The sequence below is a fragment of the Nicotiana tabacum genome, chromosome 8, assembly GCF_000715075.1.
Source record: "Nicotiana tabacum cultivar K326 chromosome 8, ASM71507v2, whole genome shotgun sequence".
NCBI classification, from domain to species: Eukaryota; Viridiplantae; Streptophyta; class Magnoliopsida; order Solanales; family Solanaceae; genus Nicotiana; species Nicotiana tabacum.
The window spans coordinates 46,709,855-46,731,777 of NC_134087.1; the positions used below are offsets into that span (position 1 = coordinate 46,709,855).

The 21,923-nt window shown below is 40.4% G+C and overlaps 1 protein-coding gene across 4 annotated transcripts; it reads left to right on the forward strand.

Annotated features, from left to right (window-relative positions):
* The first annotated feature begins 14,715 nt into the window (after window positions 1-14,715).
* On the forward strand, window positions 14,716-19,009 carry LOC107818359 (uncharacterized). 4 transcript variants are annotated; one of them, XM_016644364.2, is made up of 3 exons: window positions 14,738-14,929; window positions 15,122-15,590; window positions 18,364-19,009. In XM_016644364.2, exons 2-3 carry the CDS (start codon window positions 15,165-15,167, stop codon window positions 18,412-18,414), a joined length of 477 nt encoding a protein of 158 aa, XP_016499850.1. In that variant the 5' UTR covers window positions 14,738-14,929; window positions 15,122-15,164; the 3' UTR covers window positions 18,415-19,009. The 4 variants fall into 4 exon arrangements, 2 of the variants coding, with proteins under 2 accessions (XP_016499850.1, XP_075075333.1); XR_001655388.2 differs by having other exon boundaries at window positions 14,716-18,231; XR_001655389.2 differs by having other exon boundaries at window positions 14,722-18,096.
* The last annotated feature ends 2,914 nt before the right edge of the window (window positions 19,010-21,923 follow it).

Sequence of the window (21,923 nt, forward strand, 5' to 3'; positions counted from 1 at the left end):
CTTCAAACTATGTCAATCACTCTCACTCTACTCCTAAGTCACTAGGTTCTACTCCCTCCAGTATGTGTACTGCCTTGGGATCCTCTTGAGAACCCTCTAAACTCTGGCATACTGAGGCTGGCCCTTCCACACTGCACTTATTCAATTTTGGTTACCAAGTCTAGGTATAAGCACTGCCCGGGATCCTTGAGATCCTTAGGGAACTTTGATGCACCTAGACTATGACATTGTTTATGGAATTTGGGCATTTGAGGCTATTGGAAGCTTTGGATATATGGGCCTATTTGTAAGCTCTCTATAGAATAACTTCTCATTTTTCTTATCTACTTATGTAATTCATTCATATGGTCTGTAATAACTTGTAAACGAATATTGGGGTAACTAGTGAAAAGGGTGGGTAGTTATATGTTTGTAGGGTACTGCGGTTAGAAACCATGCCTATAGACTTTAAATTTTTTGCTATGTCTTACCATGTCAAAAATCATGCATATAGGTCTCAAGTGATTCCATAATAGAAATCATGTTTATAGGTCTTAAAATCGATCTCACAAGTAGATGACATGCCTATAGGATATAATCCAATCCAGCTTCTGTTATAACAAGTGTTTACATGTTTTTTTTATCTGTCATCGTGCCTGCAAAGATTCTGAAATCAGTATTAAACAACTAGATAGCATGCCTATAGGGGACAACACCAGAAATTCTGCTTGTCGATCTAAACAAGTTCAGTTTAAATAAATCAACGATTAGTTCACTTTGAACTGGTTTAGTTAAGTGGTTTATACTTCCCTGAAACAAGTTCTTTAAAAAACTGCCCTAATCTATCATTAGACAGCATGCCTATAGGGATTCAAGAGTCTGTTTCTTTTAAAATCTACCATGTTTTACTATAAAACGTAGTTATCAGTATTCTGCACGGGCAAGCCTACAAGGAATTGTCAAAATCTTGCAACTCTGAAACTGTTTCTGTGATTTACCGTCGTTCTCATCTTTTAAAACAGGCTTAATAAATCAGTAGGAAAACTGATAGGGCCATTACTTTAGAGTTTATAAAATCATCTGCCTGTTTTCTGTGTCTTGATATTCACTTAGACATCATGCCTTAGGATAATGCTAAACAAAAGGCCCTTATTTGTGCTTGATTCGTGCTGTTTATGTGTATTGTTTGAGGAGGTAAACCTGAGCCTCTAATTGCTCCATGTTATCTTACGTGCTAAAGTCCTAATTGTTCTTGCATGTCGCCTTAATCTTTTCACCTTTAAAACCTTAGGGGTCTATCTAGAACCACCTATAGGTAGAGGTCCTAAATCCCTCTAGGACCATTTAAAAGGGACGGGTAACAACACGCAATAGAGATCGCTGACCAACACTTGTTTTAAATGACCACTAAGGGGATGAGAAGGGTAGATATGGGATATGATGACTACGTACTAATGTCACGTGTAGCCCCTCATTGAGGAGTGTTCACTGGACATTGTGTGGGGTGATCCTATAGGCTAACCAACCTAGGACTCCCCCTTTTCAAAATTCCTTTTATATAAACTTTTTTTTATAATACAACTCGTCCAAAACTTTTGTTTTATTATTTGAGTTATACAAACATGCCTTATTTGTAATTATTTGTTTCAAGTATTTATTTGGACTAATTCGTGAATATAAGTTCGGTCGGGACCAACAGTTGTGGACCAAAAGGGGTGCCTAACACCTTCCCCTTGAGGTCACCTCGAGCCCTTACCCTAATCTCTGGTAATGCAAACCAATCCAAGAGTTAATCGCTCTGGGTGCCCTAACGCACCATAACCCATTAGCTGGTGACACTTTAAATACCCAATTCACAAAAGGAAAGGAGTTATTATCCCTCATGAATGTCAAAACCCGGACTTCTCTCTCTGCTGAGGGAAAAAAAGGGGGCGCGACACCCGCCCCAGTGAGAATCCATAATCAACTGGCTTACTATGCCCACGTCGAGGAAGAGACGGATGGAAAACCTTGGTTCCATGACATCAAAGAGTATTTAGCAAAAGAAGAATATCCGGGGCATGCGAACCACACTCAGAAATACACACTTCGGAGATTGTCCAATCACTTTTTTCACAGCGGAGGAAACTTGTACAGAAGAACTCCTGATTTGGGATTGCTAAGATGTGTCGACGCAAAAGAGGCTTCTAAGCTACTTGAGGAGATACATGCTGGGACCTACAATGCACATATGAATGGTTTTGTCTTGGCTAAGAAGATACTTAGGGCCGGTTACTTTTGGATGACTATGGAGACAGATTGCATCCAGTATGTCCAATGTCAAGTGAATGCCGATATGATAAAAGTGCCTCCAAATGAGTTCAATGCCACAAGCTCACCTTGGCCATTCGTCGCTTGGAGAATGGATGTCATCGGTCCTATCAAGCCCACGGCTTCAAATGGGCACAGGTTTATTCTAGTAGTTATTGATTACTTCACAATATGGGTAGAGGCTGCATCTTACAAAGCCGTAACCAAGAAAGTCATCGCAAACTTTGTCAAAGATCGTATTGTTTGCCAATACGGAGTACCCGAGTCCATTATTACTGATAATGCCGCCAATCTCAACAGTGATCTGATGAAATCCATGTGTGAGAGTTTCAAAATCAAGCACAAGAATTCCACAACCTATAGACCTCAGATGAACAGAGCCGTAGAAGCCGCCAACAAAAACATCAAGAAGATACTAAGGAAGATGGTAGAAACCCACAAGCAATGGCACGAGAAACTACCCTTTGCTTTGTTGGGATACCGCACTATAGTTCGCACATCAAGTGGGGCAACTCCCTATATGCTGGTTTATGGTACTGAAACTATCATCCCAGCGGAGGTAGAGATCCCTTCTTTAAGGATCATATAGGAAGCCGAACTCAGCGATGCAGAATGGATAAGGAGTCGCTATGAGCAATTGGCCCTTATAGATGGAAAAAGGATGAACGTATTATGTCATGTTCAGCTTTACTAGAATAGAATGTCCAGAGCTTTCAACAAAATGTTCAAACCAAAAAAAATTGTACCAGGACAGCTAGTGTTGAAGAAGATCTTCCCACATCAAGATAAAGCCAAAGGGAAATTCTCTCCCAACTGACAAGGTCCTTACATAGTTCACAGGGTGCTAACAGGAGGAGCGCTCATACTTGCAGAAATGGACGGAGAAATTTGGCCAAAACCAATCAATTCAGACGCAGTCAAGAGATACTATGCTTAGACTATTTACATTTCCTCATCTGATGTAACTGAACTACGCTTGACCTGATTCCCGTTTAAGAGGGGATACGTAGGCAGCCCAATGGGTTCGGTCATATCATAATAAAATTTCCATTTCCCCCAAGATCTGAAACTGGGGCAGAATTTTGAGGAGGACCCTCAAAATTCCGGAGTAAGTCCAGCCAATGCCAACATATTCCTGACGGTCAGAAATTGGTTAAAAACTAGGATAGAATTTTGAGAAGGATTCTCCAAATTTCGAAGAAGGTTCAATAAGGCTCGTTATCCCAAACGGCCGAAGGATCATCTACCAAACTGGGGCAGAATTTTGAGGAAGACCCTCAAAATTCTAACATGAGAAAGCAGCAATGTCTCTGAAATGTGTTATAGTCACTAGTTCATCTAAAAATTACTTGATATTTCAATATGTTTCTAATATGACTCTATTTTTTTATCAATGATTGCATATTTTTGAAAACTCTATTTCTGTAACAGTCAGGTGTTACCTAGGGAAACTCAAATAAGGCCTCCAGAACAGAACAAAGCAAGGCCAGCAGATAGAAGCATGAACCAACCTCCCCTCACAAAACTTACAATTTTTCTTTGAACGCAGGCACATCTGACGTAGCGATAGCATTCACAAACATGTATACACGAAGCAAAATCACTATCAAATAGGCCACCAGACACTGAATGTATCCCCAGCTAAGAAACATTCTACCCTTATTTGCTATTTGTTCTCTGCATGAGGCTAATCCTTGCCTTCATATCTACATAAGGCTAATCCCTGCCTCCATATCTACATGAGGCTAATCCCTGCCTCCGTATTTGCATGAGGCTAATCCCTGCCTCCATATCTGTATGAGGCTAATCCTTGCCTCCATATCTTCATGAGGCTAATCCATGCCTCCATATCTACATGAGGCTAATCCCTGACTCCATATCTGCATGAGGCTAATCCTTGCCTCCATATCTACATGAGGCTATCCCTACCTCCATATCTGCATGAGGCTAATCCTTGCTTTTATATCTGCATGAGGCTAATCCATGCCTCCATATTTTCATGAGGCTAATCCCAGCATCCATATCTGCATGAGGCTAATCCCTATCTTCATATCTGCATGAGGCTAATCTCTGCCTCCATATTTGCACGACGCGAATCCCTGCCTCTATATTTGCATAAGGCTAATCTCTGCCTCCATATTTGCATGAGGCTAATCCCTGCCTCCATATTTGCATGGGACTAAGCATTGTCTCTCCTTGCATAAATGTTGCTCGGTTCCGGTACTATCTATTTGCTTTTCTATCGGGCTAAGCTCTGCCCTTCATTTCACAAGACTAAGTCTTGTCTTGTTAACATCATATTATTGCATATCATAGGCTAAAATATCGCCAACTTGTCCGAAGACATCATTGTCCAAAGGCATCATCCTCATAGCCGGAAGACACCACGCCATGGCCTGAGGATCTCTCAAATTTGCATATCATTATTCAAAGGCGTCATGGTTTGGAGGCACCATCTTCATGGCCCGAGAACATTATTTCATGGCCTGCGAATCCCTCACTGAACAATTCATGGCTCAGGATATCAGAGTCTAAGGACATCATCCTTAACTGTCTGAAGGCCACTTTCATGGTCCAAAGGGAATCTGCATCATGTTTAAATTTTCGCACAAGTGCATATGGCATCGCTTTACTTACAGGTGACAAAAAGAAGCAACTATTATCCTAGCGGCAACAATCTTGCTCTAGATCCTTCAACTATCTCAAACTTGACCATTCACCATAACCACTCTTTCACCTATCCCGGAATCTCGTGTCCGTTCTTGAATGACTTCATCGGTATATTCCGCCAATGATTCTAGAACTACGCATGGCCTGATTCTTGTAAAACCAGGGATATGTAGGCAGCTCAAAGACCAGAGTCTGGCCACTATCTTTCAAAGCATCCTAGCTGGTCAAAATTGGCCATCATTTCTTTACCCGAAAACTTTTTCATCTTTCCCGGGTAAAGAGGAGTAGCTGCTGATACCCAATTTTTCCCATAATATTTTCTAAATTGTGCCTTGGCATCAATAAATATTTTCATACATTTTTTGCATTTTTAAAATATTTTTTATTAATTTATCTCAACATGTTATTTATAAAACAATCACCGATTCATCACAAATAGTTTTATAATAATTTTTGTGACTTAATTTTATCATTTGCATTTGTACTAAGTTTCAATTGTTGCACAAATAGCCACTTTTGTATTTTTAGGTTGCAATTGTAATTACTTTGCAATTATAGCCCACACACGAATTATTACATTATTTTACTGGAAAACAGCCTTTTATATTTTTAAAATATTAAATAATTATTTTAAAACATTTCCAGGCATAAAAATCATTTTTTATAATTTAGACTTTTTTTAAAATTGTATTAGCGATTAAATATGTGTTTAACAAATAGCATCTTTTCATTTGGACCAGCCAATTAGACAACCCAATTCTTAATCCCACATTAGCCCAAAATCTACTAAGGTCCAAATCTTATCTGACCCTAGCCCAATCTGCATTCACCCGACCTAATACCCCAACCAATCCTGGTCGTTGATCATTTTGATCAATGGTACAAATCTCCCCTTACCTTAATTAAACCCATATACCCCCCTTTCTAACCTAATCATTTCCCACCCTTCCCCGCCGTCATCTATTCCCTCCTCTCTCAAATGCTCTTCACCTAAACCCTAATCTTCAAGTGTCGTCATCGGCTTAGCCTCCATTCTACGATGTTTCTCTGTCACCTCAGGCCCCTAATGGCCTCTTCTATGCTATGGTACCTTTATCTCCAAGATCCTTGAGGAGATTCTCAAGGGACCTAGGCGGTTTGTTTACACTTTTGGGTTTTCTGGCCCGTTTTAGGCTATTTGGCTTGACCTTGAGTAAGATCTTTCTCATTTTTGTCTTGAATCCATGGTTTCCTAAGTCTATGCTAGTCTCTGTTACCTTTCTTTAAAAAACCCTAATTTCTATCCTTTGATCTTCTCAGATCTATGAATCACCTCTTAAACCAATTGAATAAAACTTATGAACTTCAAGTTCTTCAATCTACTTCCAATCTGATGAAACACACTTATACTCGGATTGACACCAAATTTTGCGTGCAAGTCTTGAGTGAAATTACGGAACTATTCTCGATCTCGAAATTCCGTTCAGACCTTGATAACGCAAAAATCCGCTCCAAACTAAATTTAACGAACTTCAAAATCCTTAAGGAATCAACTTTCACTATTAGGCTCCAAAACGCTTCTGGGTCATCCAAAACCCAATTTGGACATACGCTCAAGTCCGAAATCCGCATACGAATCTGTTGGAACCTTCAAATCTGGATTCTGAGGTCGTTTACTCAAAACATTGATCAAAGTCAAACTTGGCCTTTTAAGCAAACCTTAAGGAACCAAGTGTTTCAATTTCAACCCAAACTCTTCCAAATCCCGAACCAACTATCCTCGCAAGTCATAAATCAATTAAAGAAAGTACGGAAAGTCTTATTTAAGGGAATTGGGTTCTAGAAAGCAAAAATACCGGTCAGGTCGTTACAGGAATAAAGTGTGCTGACTTGGTCAAGTTGTCGACAATGACCCAAACTGCATCAAACTTCCGCAATGTCCGCAGCAACCCAACTACGAAGTCCATAGTAATGCGCTCTCATTTCCACTCAGGTATAGGCATCTACTTAAGTAGGCCACCTAGCCTCTGGTGCTCATACTTAACTTGCGCAATTCAAGCACCTAGCCACATACTCAACTATGCCTTTCTTCATACGCCACCACCAGTAATTCTGCCTCATGTCATGATACATCTTCATAGCACCTGGATGAATAGAATACCATGAAATGTGCGCATCCTCTAAAATCCTCTCCTTCAAGCCATCGACATTAGGAACACATAGGCGACCCTGAAGTCGTAGAACACCATCCTCGCCAATAGAAGTTTCCTTGGCACTACCCTATAGCACCATCTCTCTAATAATTACCAAATGCGGATCATCGAACTGTCGAGCCTTGATCTGTCCCAATAATGAAGACTAAGCAACCACACATACAAGGACTCGGTTGGGCTCTGAAATATCCAACTTCACAAGTCTGTTAGCCAAGGACTGAATGTCCAAGGCTAGTGGCCTCTCCTCTGTTGCGTTGTATGCCAAGCTACCCATACTCTCTGCCTTCTTGCTTAAGGCATCCGCGACCACATTTGCCTTGCCAGGATAATAAAGAATGGTGATGTCATAATCCTTCAGTAACTCAAGCCATCTATGCTGCTTCAAATTGAGATCCCTCTGCTTGAACAAATGTTGTATGTTGCGACGATCAGTATAAACCTCATATGAAACCCTATATAGATAATGCTTCCATATCTTAAGAGCATGAACAATCGCTACTAACTCTAGGTTGTACAAAGGGTAATTCTTCTCATGAATCTTCAACTGACGTGAAGCATATGCAATAACTCGTCCCTCCTGCCTCAATATACAACCCAAGCCAACGCGCGAAGCGTCGCAATATACCGTATACATCCTCGAACCGAAAGGCAATACTAGAACCGGTGCTATAGTCAAGGCTGTCTTGAGCTTCTGAAAGCTTGCCTCATAATCATCGGACTAACAAAAAGGAGTACCCTTCTGGGTCAATCTAGTCAGAGGTGATGCAATAGATGAAAAGCCCTACACAAATCAGCGGTAGTAACCTGCTAACCCAGGAAACTCCTGATCTCAGTCACTGAAATAGGACGTCGCCAACTTTGAACTGCCACAATCTTCTTGGGATCCACCTTAATACCCTCTCCTGATACAATATGCCCTAAGAATGATGCTTACTCTAGCCAAAACTCACACTTGGAGAACTTAGCATATAGCTTATATCATCGCAATGTCTGAAGTACTATTCTCAAGTGTTGCTCGTGCTCCCCCAGGCTACATGAGTAGATCAAGATGTCGTCAATGAAGACAATAACAAAGGAATCAATATAAGGCCTGAACGCCCTATTCATCAAGTTCATAAACACCACTGGGGTATTAGTCAAGCCAAAAGACATCATCATAAGCTCATAATGGTCATATCTAGTATGAAAAGCAGTCTTTGGGACATCTGAGTCCCGAATCTTCAGCTGATGATACCCTGATCTCAAGTCGATCTTAGAGAACACCCTATCACCCTGCAACTGGTCGAACAAATCATCAATGCGCGGCAATGGGTACTTGTTCTTGATGGTAGCCATGTTCAACTGGAGGTAATCAATGCACATCCGCATAGTCCCATCCTTCTTCTTCACAAACAACATTGGTGCACCCCAAGGTGACACACTCGGTCTCAAAAACCTCTTTGCTAGCAACTCTTCAAGCTACTCCTTCAACTCTTGCGAAGCCATACAGTATGGTGGGATAGATATAGGCTGGGTACCTGGAGCCAAATCGATATAGAAATCAATATCACAATCTGGTGGCATACCAGGAAGGTCAGAAGGGAACACATCGGCGAACTCCCGAACTACTGGAACTGAATCAATCATCGGAGACTCTGCGGTGGTGTCCCGAACATAAGCTAGATAAGCCAAACAACCATTCCCGACCATATGTCAAGCATTCAAAAAAGAGATAACCCGACTAGATGTATTGACTAAGGAACCCTTCCACTCCAACGTTGGCAACTCTGGAATCGCTAAAGTAATAGTCATGGCATGGCAATCTAGGATGGCGTGGTATGGGGATAACCAATCCATGCCAGGATGACCTCAAAGTCGGCCATATCAAGCAACAGGAGGTTTGCTCTAGTCTCAAAATCATAGAATGTGACCACACAGGACCGATAAATCCGATCCACAACTACAGAATCGCCCACATGAGTGGACACATGAACAGGAGTACCCAAGGACTCATGAGGAATATCTAAAAAGTTAGCAAACATAGATGATACATATGAATAGGTAGACCCTGGATCAAATAGCACTGAAGCATCCCTACCATGCATCTGGTCTTGACGGAAAAGCATAGAATCTGGTTGGAGCGCCGGCTGGTTGACCTCTACCTTGCTGAGAAGTAGCTGTCTGACCTCTCCCTGCCTGGCCTCTACCTCTAGGATGACCCCTACTAGTCTGCCCTCTGCCTTTGGGCGACTAGGCAGCTGGTGCTGTAATCATGGGCTGTTGACCCTACTGTACTGCTTTGCCCCGAAGTCGGGGTCAGTATCTCCTCATATGACCGAGATCGCCGCACTTGAAACAACCCCTTGGTGTGGTGACCTATTGCCCTGAAGTATGACACTGATGGCATGTAGACCCACTGGAAGAAGCCTGAATAGCCGGTGGGCGGTATGAACTCTCCGATATAGCACTGAAGTAGGAGTTGGAAGAACCCTGGAGACCTGAATACCCACTGGAAGAAACTTGGATGGCTGGTGGGTGGTAAGAACTCTCTGGTATGGTGCTAAAATAGGGGCGCACTGGAGCACCTCGAAAAGGTGGTGGTGCTGAATATGGGAGCTTGTTGTGTTGCCCCCTCCCAAACTGACCTCTGCCTCTAGCCGGGGCACCTCTAAACTCTCCAGAGAATCGAGCCCTTTTGTCCTGCTGCATCTTCTCTCTACCTCTTAGACAGTAGCCCTCAATCCTCCAAGCAATCTCTACTACTAGCTGATAAAAAGTCCTCATCTCAACCTCTCGAGCCATGTTGGCTCTAATACCAGAATGCACCCTGCAACAAACCTCTGCACTCTCTCTACGTCAGTAGGAAGTATCATCAGTGCATGGCGGAAAAACTCAAAAAACCTCGCCTCGTAGTCGGTCACTAATATCTTGACCCTGCTTAAGCAGCTCAAACTGATATCGAAACTCTTCCCTCTCAAAGGGTGGAATATACCTATCCAAGAAAAGCTATGTGAAATGACCCAAAGTAATGGGAGGAGAACCTGCTGGCCTACCAAGAACATAAGACTGTCACCATCTACGGGCCCTAACCTCCAGCTGAAAAGTAGTGAAGTCAACCCTATGAGACTCCAATATCCTCATGTTGTGCAGTATGTCCCTACACCTCTCAATGAAATCTTGGGCATCCTCATGACGCTCACCTCCAAAGATAGGAGGGTGTAGCCTAGTCCATCTGTTCAATAACTTCTATGGATCGCCGTCCGCAAGCGGTCTTGGCTCAGGTACCACTGCGGTAATTTGGTTGAGCCCCATCCGCGGGTAGTGCACCTGGAGTCTTATATACTGCAGCTGCATAACCAGGAGCCTGAGCAGTAGGGGCCTGTGCTCCCCCTCCCGCTTGAGATATGGCTGGGTCTGCTGGAAATAAACCATCCTGGGTCATAGAATCCATGAACTTTAGCATACGGCACATGACCTCCTGGAAGCCCAGTGATGTCATGAAATCTGCCGGGGTAGGCTCAGTTGCGGGCATCTCGCCCTGCTCCTCAATTATAGGATCCCCTGCAAGGTCCGCTGAGGGTGCAACTGGGGCAGCTCTGGGACACCCTCGTCCCCTACCTCGGGTCGGTGCCCTCCCCCGGCCTCTTCCTCGACCTCTAGCAATGGGGGGAGCAGCTCCTTCCGGGTCTGGAACATCTGCCGTGCGCGTCCTCACCATCTGTGAGAGAATAAAAGAAGGAAATTTAGTATACCATCAACAGAACGACAGAAGATGAATAAAAAGTAGGTTCTTAACACCTTATAGCCTCTCGAAGATAAGTACAGACGTCTCTGTACAGATCCGTAAGGCTCTATTAGGTTTGCCCATGACTTGTGAGACCTACATGAACCTAGAGCTTTGATACCATGTTGTCACGACCCAAATTTCATTATAGGTCGTGATGGCGCCCAACATTGTTGTTAGGCAAGCAAACCCTATTCAACTAGTGAGTTCTCATGTATTTTACCATGCAATCCCAACATTTACCAAGCCTTAATTTAAAACAGTCGATAATTAACAAATTCATAATAATAGATATACAACCCAAGAGAAATAGTCTACCAATGTGGGTGCCAGGAACTAGTGTCACAAGTACTAGGGCAACTAGTAGAATGTACCAAAATTCAACTATTTTACTGCCTGAAATAGAATAGACAGTAAATAACAAAAGAAGAAACTCTAGCATGCTGCTGAACGGCTCAGAAGGGGCAGCTCACCGTGAGATCTCGGTCAAGTATCAGGATCACACGCCGGATGGGTAGCTAGATGCACCTACCTCAGATCCTGGACAGTTAAGTACAGAAGCGTAGTATAAGTACATAAACAACATATACCCAGCAAGTATCCAGTTTAACCTCGAAGAAGTAGTGACAAGGGGTCGACTTGACACCTGTTAGGGTCAATTAATAATACAGTTTAAGTGTTATGCTAAGCATGAATAGCATGGATATAATGATAGTTCAAGAAAAAGGAGAAATAAGATATTCTTTCTTAACAACATATCAATTTCAACCATATCATGTAATAAGTTACATTTCAAAGCATTTAAGCAGTGTAGTTCACGGAAAGTTCCACATAAATAACATGCGCACATTGTGCCGAGGTCGTACGACCCGATCCGATATAATAATAAAATGTGCACTGCCAGAGGGTCGAATGGCGTGAACCATAGATGCATCTATTTTCTATCGAGGCGATCCTCCCGATCCACAAATAGAAATTTATTATCAAGTAAGCATACATTGCTCAATTATACTCAATTAATTCATACAAGTTCTCAAGTAAGTGAGTATTACTTTCTTCTTCTCCCCCTGTCGATCTGGGACCAGCCTTGTCTTTTCCTTTGTACTATTTTTAGTTGATAAATAATAAGCTCTGGAAGCGGATAGGACGATGGTAGGGAAGGCTAGCACACATCATTTCTCTAAGAATAAGTGAGTTTCACGACGAGTCCAGCTCGTAGTGACCCTAAAACTGTGTTATGTCGAACTGGGAATGCCCGTCTATATTCATTTACAATTTCTAGCATGTCCTAAGTGATCTTAGTAGCAAGTAAGGATGCAAACATTTGCATGTATAGCATGATACGGGTCCTAAATTACTCGGACAATTAGCATAATAGTAGCTACGCACGGACTTTCGTCACCACATACATACGTAGCCCCCACAGATAGTCACATATATTAATTTAATTCACCTATGTGGTTAATTCTCTCTTACGAAGTTAGAAAGGAGACTCACCTTGCTCCAAAGCTTACTTCTAAATTCAAGAATACGCTCAAACCCTCAAATCGGAGTTGAATGATCCAAAACTATTCAAATGGGATAAGAACTAGTCAATACATGCTCAAGAGTTCATATTCTAACTATTAAAGTAATTTCCCAACCCTAAATGCAAGGTTCCTAAAATTCATCGCCGGACTCACGTGCCCGGATTCGGAAAATTTTCGAAGGAAGTTGTTACCCATAACCTAAGGATCAAGAATATATGATTTTTACTTCATTCCATAACGAATTTCATGGTTAAATCTTGTTTTACCAAAACTCTAGGTTTTACTCTAAACCCATAATTTTTACTAATTTACACGGTGTAATTTACCCCTAAACTATGTATTAAACTCACATTAGGTAGAAATAACTTACCTCACAATGCTAGGCTGAATTCTTTCCTTTTGAAGTTTCCAAATCGCCCAAGAATGGTGTGAAATGTGTCAAAAATGACACATTCCCGTATTAAATGAAGGACACTGCCTTCAGTGATTTCCGCACTTGCGGTTAGGGGACCGCATCTGCGGTCTTGCTTCTGCATGAGATTGCCCGCTTCTGCGGTTTTTGGCCGAGCCAGCTGGGGCTGCATCTGCAGTATTGGGACTGCATCTGCGGTTCTGCTTCTATGGAAGAGGGGCCACATCTGAGGAACCTGGGCTCCTCCCCTTGAGCCGCATCTGCGATGGGTAAGCCGCTTCTGCGGTCTCGCACCTGTGGCTGGCCAACCGCAAGTGCAGTTATGACAGAACTGGAGCTTCAGCTTCCGTTCGGACCTCGATATCACAAACACCCCACTCCAAACCAAATTTTAAGAACTTCAAGATCCTTAGTGAATCAACTTTCACTACTAGGCACCAAAACACTTCCGAGTCATCCAAAATCCGGTCCGGATATACGCCCAAGTCCGAAATCATCTTACAAACCTGTTGGAACCTTAAAATCCTGATTTTGAGGTCGTTTACTCAAAATGTTGACCGAAGTCAAACTTGGCCTTTTAAGCCAACCTTAAGGAACTAAGTGTTCCAGTTCCAACCCAAACTCTTCCAAATCTCAAACCAACCATCTCCGCAAGTCATAAATCAGTAAAAGCAAGTACGGGAAGTCTTATTTAGGGGAACAAGATTCTAGAAAGCAAAATGGCTAATCTGGTCGTTACAAATGTAATGATATTGTTTGGCATTTAAATTATTGTTGTATTGTATATAATTCTCTCATTACTTAAATATCGTGTTCCTTCATAAAAATAATTGCCTAAACCATTATGTGCAACTTTTAACGTGCAATGCACGTTCATAGAAACCAGTATATTAAAAGTGCGAAGGCCCTTAGCGAAATGTCGTTCATATTTTTTACCCTTTTAAAATAGATTTCACATTAAACGAAATAGTTATTTATTTATTTTATTAATATTTATAATTTTAAAATTAATTATAATTTTAATTATTAAATCTTTCCTTATTTAAACTATATATGACTTAAGTCCTACTAGTTGGGACTCAAAATCATTAAAATTTTACTGTTCCAAATAAAATATATCCTAATCGAATTTGAGCCAAAACCCAACACGCAACAATTTCAAAAATTGATACGTTTTTCTCTTTCTAATGTTCCTCAATGTCTACAACTTTGTATATATTAGTTCTCCTTGCACTATCTCCTTATGCACTAAATTATGGACAAAGCCAAAACATTTATCCCAAAAAAAAAAAGGATTTGTAGTTCGAGAAATCAAACCTCCCAAAAAAATAAACTTTTATACAAATCAGAAATATATTTAAAAATTATCAAAAAAAAAAAATTCTGTGTCAACACTTTTAAGTTGAATATATCTACTGAGATGATAGAGAACCTCTATGTTTTTTTTTTATTGGGTTAGTTAAACAGGATTAACAATTATTATTTTCAAGAACTTACACTTCAACTTTTAATTTATATATAACTCAGATATAATTTTTAATATAATAGTTATATGATCTTTTAAAGTTTTGCTCTGATGGTAAGCAACCCTCACTTCCAATCGAGAGGTGGTGGGAAGTTCTTGGAGGGAAGGATGCCGGGGGTCTATTTGGAAACAGTCTCTCTACCCTAGGGTAGGGATAAGGTCTGCGTACACATTATCCTCCCCAGACCCCACTAAGTGGGATTATACTGGGTTGTTGTTGTTGTATCTTTTAAAGTTTTGCAATTATGAAGATTAAATTCACGTGTCAAAATAGGTGTCAAAATTCACGTAACAAAAGACTAGTATTTAATATAGGTGTGTAGGTGTTCCAGTGCATAATGATGTATGATCCTTTGTCCATTTCAGTTATGTAGGTAAATGATTACTTAGTTCTATTCTTGTAATCAACTTCCAAGAAACGGATATGAAAGCCAACAACACTTGAATCAAGAGACTAGAAGAATAACAGATACCAAAAACAGTTTTTGAGTTACGAATTAAGATCCCATTAGACAGCGCTTATGTTTCCTTGACTATGCTACTGAAAAGGTTTTGAATCATACTGATATTGCTACATTTTGTCATTGAAGTTAAACTTTGAACCTCAATTACTGTTAGTCTTGACCTTTAAACTGTTAGGTTTGTACTTTTAAGTTCTGAACAGAGGCGGATCACGAGGACTTTTTATTTGGTTGAAGTTCAAGCGCATGTGAAAATTTATAACTTTCTCTCTCTTTCTAGGCTCTCGGCGCATGTTAACTAACATACGCCACTGTGTTTCGCCATGGGAGGAAGAGGAAGAGGTCGCGGAAGAGGACGAGGAAAAGCAAAGCGACATCCCATCATCGCATTTGGGAGCTCAGTTGGAGCTCGCCTACAAATAGGAATAAACAAGGAACAAGTTACAACGCCAGTTAACCAAATCGAACAATCTGAACTGAGGAAAGAAGGAATCTCCTCTACATCAATAACTGCGAAGAAATTGGATCTGAGTCCTTCACCGTCAACTACACCAGCTCTACTGATGGAAACCAATGAAACAATAATTGAGGTCAATCCAACAATAACTATACCTACTGAAGCAACTATTGGTCCAACAATTGCCAACAGCAAGGGTACAGAACCTCTAAATGAAGCCATGGATGACGTTGGAGCGAAGAAGCCTACTGCATGGGTGAGCTTATTTCAGAAGAACAGATATGCAGAAAAGGTATGGCCCTGACCTATATCCTACCTCAAATTGTTAATGGCTTGCCAGCAATGCAATTAGAGAAAACGGAGGTAAGTAGGGAAACAGAAAAGTGGCGTTGTGCTTTAATTGCTTATTTTATCGGAGAAGTACAGGGATTTAATGCAATAAAGAGATACATTGGTCTACACTGGGCAAAAATAGATGAGCCAGACCTGTTTCTACATGAAGAAGGTTACTATGTCATTAAATTTCAGTCCATTGCAGATAGGGATGAAATTTATTATGCAGGACCTTACTCAATCAACAACAAACCTATCTTCTTAAAGCCATGGACCCCGGATTTTGATTTCAGTGAAACTGAGATTCCTCTTTGGGTTACATTTCCAAAACTGTCGATGAATTGTTGGGGGTAGTAATTCTCTGAGTCGAATAGTAAGTGCTAGTGGCACCCCTATTTTTGCTGATGAGTGCACAAATAAGCATACTAGAATTTCATATACCAGAATGCTTGTTGAAGTAGATGTGACCAGAACTCTGCCTACAGAAATAACTGTGATAGATCCTAATGGGAGGCAATTCCAACAACTGGTAACCAATGATTAGAAGCCAGAATTTTGTGAGAAGTGTCAAGTAGTTGGTCATAAATGCCATCCACCAAGGAGAATTGATAATTGTCAGCTGAGAAAAAGGAAGATTGTCCAACAGTGGAAAAACCAAGGCCCAATCAAGTTGGATGCAACTAAGGTGACGGCAGAAAAGCAGAACATAATCCAAGAGATACATCCTAGGAGTCCTCAGAAACAGAAGGATAAGCAACAGACTTCAGCTGTAACACATGAGTGGAGGAAAAACAAAGTGTGAGAGGAAAGTCTCCAGCTAGTCCTGTACAGATCATCGGAGACAAACCAGTAGAAGCTAATCCTGAGTTTAATATTAGCAATTTTTCTGTGCTATCTGTTGTACAAACTAAAAATGGTTTTGAGGCTTTGCAAAGAGGGAACTGTGATGAGATCAACCTACCTCTATACAAAGGTGGATGACTTAACAACTGAATCATGAATTGGCTGTTTTGGAATGTAAGAGGGGTGAACAAGAGGTACAAGCAAAAGGAATTGAGAAATTACATCAAGAGCAAAGATATAAATTTAGCTGGTATTATTGAAACAAGGGTCAAAGAACATAATGTTTCTAGAGTAATGCATAGCATAGTGGCTAACTGGGGAATACTGAAAAACTACCAGCATGCAGTTAATAGAAGAGTTTGGTTAATTTGGGACACTAATTGGTATGCAGTAAAACTGCTCAAGGAAGATGCTCAAATTATTCACTGACATGTTCAAAGCAAGACAAGGGACTGTCTCCTTACTGTAGTCTATGACTATAATGTCATGGAACAACGAAAAGCTTTATGGGATAGCTTACATGACATTTCACAAAGGGTAACTGTACCATGTACCATGGCTAACTGCTGGAGACTTCAATGCAACTTTGTATCCAGCTAACAGACAAATGGGGAATTCTGTTACTCAAGCTGAAATTCAAGACTTCTCTAACTGTGTCCATGATCTGTTACTAAATGAATTGCCTTGGAAAAGAGAGTACTATGCATGGACTAATAAGCAACAAGGAGATGAGTGGGTATGTAGTAGAATTGATAAATGCTTTAGAAACTGTTAATGTATGATGAAATGGGGACATGTCTTCACAGAATATGATATTCCAAATATCTTTGATCATGCCCCTATGATAATATATCTACACTCAGCTCAGCGGAATGGTAAAGTACCATTAAATTTTTTTAATATGTGGGCAGATCATGGGAATTTCCTAGCTATTGTGTAAAGCATATGGGATCAACCATGCAAAGTGCAAAATGAGGAGCATATGGATGAAGTTAAAATCACTTAAACCATTGCCGAAGAAGATGAATAATGAGGAATTCAAATTCATTAGCAACAAGATTGAGAAGGCTCAACAAGAGTTATCTACCATACAACATCAACTATACACCTCCTACAGATAACCTCTTGGACTTGGAGAAGACCACATTACAAAATTTGGAGAGATGGTTTTTATTAGAGGAAAGTGCTCTTAAGCAAAAATCAAAAGCAACTTGGATACAGTTGGGTGACTCAAATACTAAGTACTTCTCAATAATTATTAAGGAGAGAAACTAGTAGGAAAAACATATATGAGATCAGCTCTCTAGCAGGAAACAGATTGACTGATCCTAAGGCCATTAAGAATGAGATTATAAGCTTCTATAAAGGTCTGATGGATTGGCTCAAACTCTTCCAGCAGGAGAATTCTGAGCAAGGGTCCTAAGCAAACTCATCAGCAGAAGCTAGACCTATGTGCCCCCATTTTTTATCAGGAAATATATGCTGGATTATGCTCTATTGGTGATGATAAGGCACTTGGAGTTAATGGTTATAATGCTTTCTTTTTTAAGAAGGTGCACATAGTCAAAGATAAAGAGATAGATGCAATGAATGAGTTCTTCAACACTGGTAAATTGTTGAAGGTTGTGAGCTGCACTACTATAACTTTAGTCCCTAAAGTAACTAATCTTGCCACTGTAAAGGAATTTTGACCAGTAGCTTGTTGTTCTGTCATCTATAAATTGATCCCAAAGATTCTAGCTTCTAGAATCCAAAAGGTAATTGCAGGTCTCATTTATGGAGCCGATAAGTTGGGATTTTGACTACTTATTAGCACTTTTTTACTTTCGTTTTAGTCCAAAAGTATTTAATTATATTCTCGAAAACTGATAAAATATGTTTAATTGCAGGAGTCTTGGGAAATGAGCCACAAAGATGAAATCCAACTCAAAAAGGAGTGATCCGAACTCTAGGACAAAAATCAGGCACAAAGGCCCAAGTGCGGACCGCAGAATATAAAGGAAAGTCCATCAGGATCCAAGTGTAAAGTGCGGATCGCACAATTATTGTGCAGCCGTAGAAGTTATATCAGAGCAGAAGTTCAGAGAGTTGTCATCTCAAGACTAAAGGATATGCGGACCACACAATTATTGTGCGGTCACAGAAATCAGCCAAGCGGCTGCACTCAGAAATGTGTGGTCCGCAAAAGGCCGTGTGCGGCTGCACTAAGATTTGTGCGGACCACAGAACATGAGACATGCGGTCACATTTCATAATTGTGCGGCCACAGATCCAGCTCCTGTCAAGATTGACGAAAAGTGTGAACCGCACATGGAATTGTGCGGCCGCAGAACCTCTGAAAAGGCAATTTGTCCGAAATTTTCAACTTTGTATAAATAGACTAGTTTCACGAAATTAGATCTAGTTTTGAATATTGGAACTCCTGTAGCGGTTTTTCCTTACTACTTTAGGCAACTTTAGCTTACTTTGGTGACTTAACATTGGATTTTTGTCTTTTAATCTTTGAATATGAGTTTTATGATCTTTTCTTCTCTATTTTCTTCGTTACCTATTATGAGTAGCTAGATTTTTAACTACGGTTGTGACCCAACCCTAGTGTGTAAACATAATGGATGCTTAATTTATGGCTTGTTTATGGTTGGGTGTTTATTATTTAGCCTTGTTCTTGCTTTTAATTGTAGAATTAATGGTTGCAAACATTATTTCATGCCTATTTGACTTGGCCTCTACTTGAAAAAGAGAGACTTAGTCTAGGAAAACTTGGCTAACAAGAATTTGGGATGAACAAGAGATTGATAGTCCCAATTAAAGGGTTGAACCTAGAGATAGTAAAACCCGACTTGAGCATTTTATTAGTTGTTTTGTTCTGTACCCATTTGGACTTGAGAAAGCCAAATTGGGCAATATCACTCTCTTACCGAGAGGTAGTGAGTGGGTACTTGAGTGTTGATAGCTATAATACACCCCGACCAACAAAACAAGCTTTAAAGTCTATAACCTGTTAGGCAAACACCTAGGTGAAGGTCATAGCCCTAGGCCTTTTACACTATTTGAAAAACATTCAAAAATAATATTTCCTAGTTTTGTATTTTTAGAATTGCAATCTTTAGCATAATTTTAGAAGTAAAAACAAACCATATTTGTGGAAGTGCAATCTAGATACTTCACGTGCTTAGTCCAAATATATACTAGTTTATCTCATTCATATAGCTCCCTGTGGAATTCGATCCCGACTCTTAGTTGGGTATTACTATTGTAGCGATCGTTTCATAACCTCGAATAAAGGTGTGACTTGGACGAGATCAAAAGCACAGGCTGGATTTATACTAGTGAGGAGAGTAGCTAACAACATCATTTTAGCTCATGAATTGGTGAAATCCTATACTAGAAATCATATATCTCCAAGATGCATGATTAAAATAGATCTCCAAAAATCTTATGGCTCTGTGGAATGGATCTACCTAAAGCAAGTTCCGAAAGGATTGGAATTTCCATCAAGTTTCATATCATGGATTATGGAATGTGTGCAAACAGTCAATTACACCATCTTGATAAATAGGGAACTACTGAGCCTTTTGATACTGCGGGCTAAAGCAAGGAGATCTTATGTCTCAATTCATGTTTGCCATTGCAATGGAATACTTGAGCAAGAGCTTCAACGTACTTAAAGAAATAATTAATTCAAATTTCATCCTAGACGTGCAAAGCTAGGAATAACTCATTTGACTTTTGCAGATGATGTGCTTCTATTCACAAGAGGTGATATGGTGTCAATCTCTGCTATACAACTATTCGTTTTGGACTTTTCAAATGCATCAGGATTGCAAGCAAACATGGGAAAAAGTTCAGTCTACTTTGGGGGTGTCACACAACATACCAAAGATGACATTTTGAAGCAACAAGGATTTGTGCAGGGAGAATTACCATTTAAGTGCCTGGAGATTTCATTGTCAACTAAAAAGTTTTCCTTTATCTAATGGCAAACTTTAATGGAATAAATCATTGCTAGAATCCCCTCTTGGACAGCAAAAGACTCTCATATGCTGAATGTCACGACCCCAAATACCGGTCGTGATGGCGCCTATCACATAGTAGCAAGTCAATCCAAACCATTAATCACAACGAATTTCTTTTATAAAACCATTTTCTAACACGGATTTAAATCTCAATTTCCATAAGAAATGTATAAAAAGACAAAATTATGCGAAAAATCAATAAAACATTAAATCAACACAGCCTAAACATCTGGTGTCACGAATATAGAGCCTCTAAATATACAAATCCGACTGCCTAATATATAACAAGTCTAAAATGCAGAAAAGAACAAGATAGGAAGGAGGAAAGCAAGGCTGCAGACGCCATGAAGCTACCTTGCAGTGTCTGGCAAACTCTGAAAGTGTTAAGGACCCTCACTCTACCGCTCGGGCACCTAGATCTGCACACAAGGTGCAGGAAGTAACGTGAGTACGCCAACTAAGTAAGTAACTAAAGTAAATAAGGTCTAAAAGCAGTGATGAGCAATTAAAATCATATAAAGGAATAACAACAGGATAGTATATCAAACTCTACAGTTTAAAAACCAGCTTTGTCATAAAAACTTTAGTTTCAATTGGAATACTTGAAATCAGTTACTTAGCAATTTTCAACAGAGGCTTATTTTAAAAGAAGAGTGAAATCAGTTAAAATATCATAAATGGGCCCCTCGGGCAAGGTATCACTCATAATATGGCATCTCGGTAGCCTCTAAGTCACTCGTGACTCAGCTCTCCTCACTCAGTACTCACTCTCAGCACACGGGCTCAATAATATCTCATAATAGTAATAATCATAGTAACCACTGCGGCGTGCAGCCCGATCCATAGTGTATAGTCGACTACGCTCAATGGGGGTGTACATACTTCGGAGGGGCTCCTACAGCCCAAGCGTCATATCGTTACGGCGCGCAGCCCGATCCAATATATATATCGCTGCGGCGTGCAGCCCGGTCCATATAAATATTGTTGCAGTGTGCAACTCGATCCATAATATATACATATAATATTGCCGCGGAGCGCAACCCGATCCATAATATTTATAGTCCTCACCATTAGGTCCTCAACCTCTCTCAGTCATTAGCCTCACAGCCACTCAGGCGTAACAGTAGAAATCAGGGAACTCAATTCGAAAAGTCCTCACATTAAGAAGTAGAGTGGTAAAACCAGTTTTAAATAATAAACAGGTAAAACATGACTAAGGATATGCTTTTAATCAAATAGAGTAAGGAAAAACAGTAAAAATGCCCCTAAGGGTCTCAACAGGTCGGCACGAGGCCCACAACCCATAATACAATATAAATGTCTACAACATGAGATATCATCAAATTTCTAATCAAGTACGCGGCTTAATAGTCGCTACGGGATGGACCAAATCACAATCCCTACCGGTGCATTCCCACACGCTCGTCACCTAG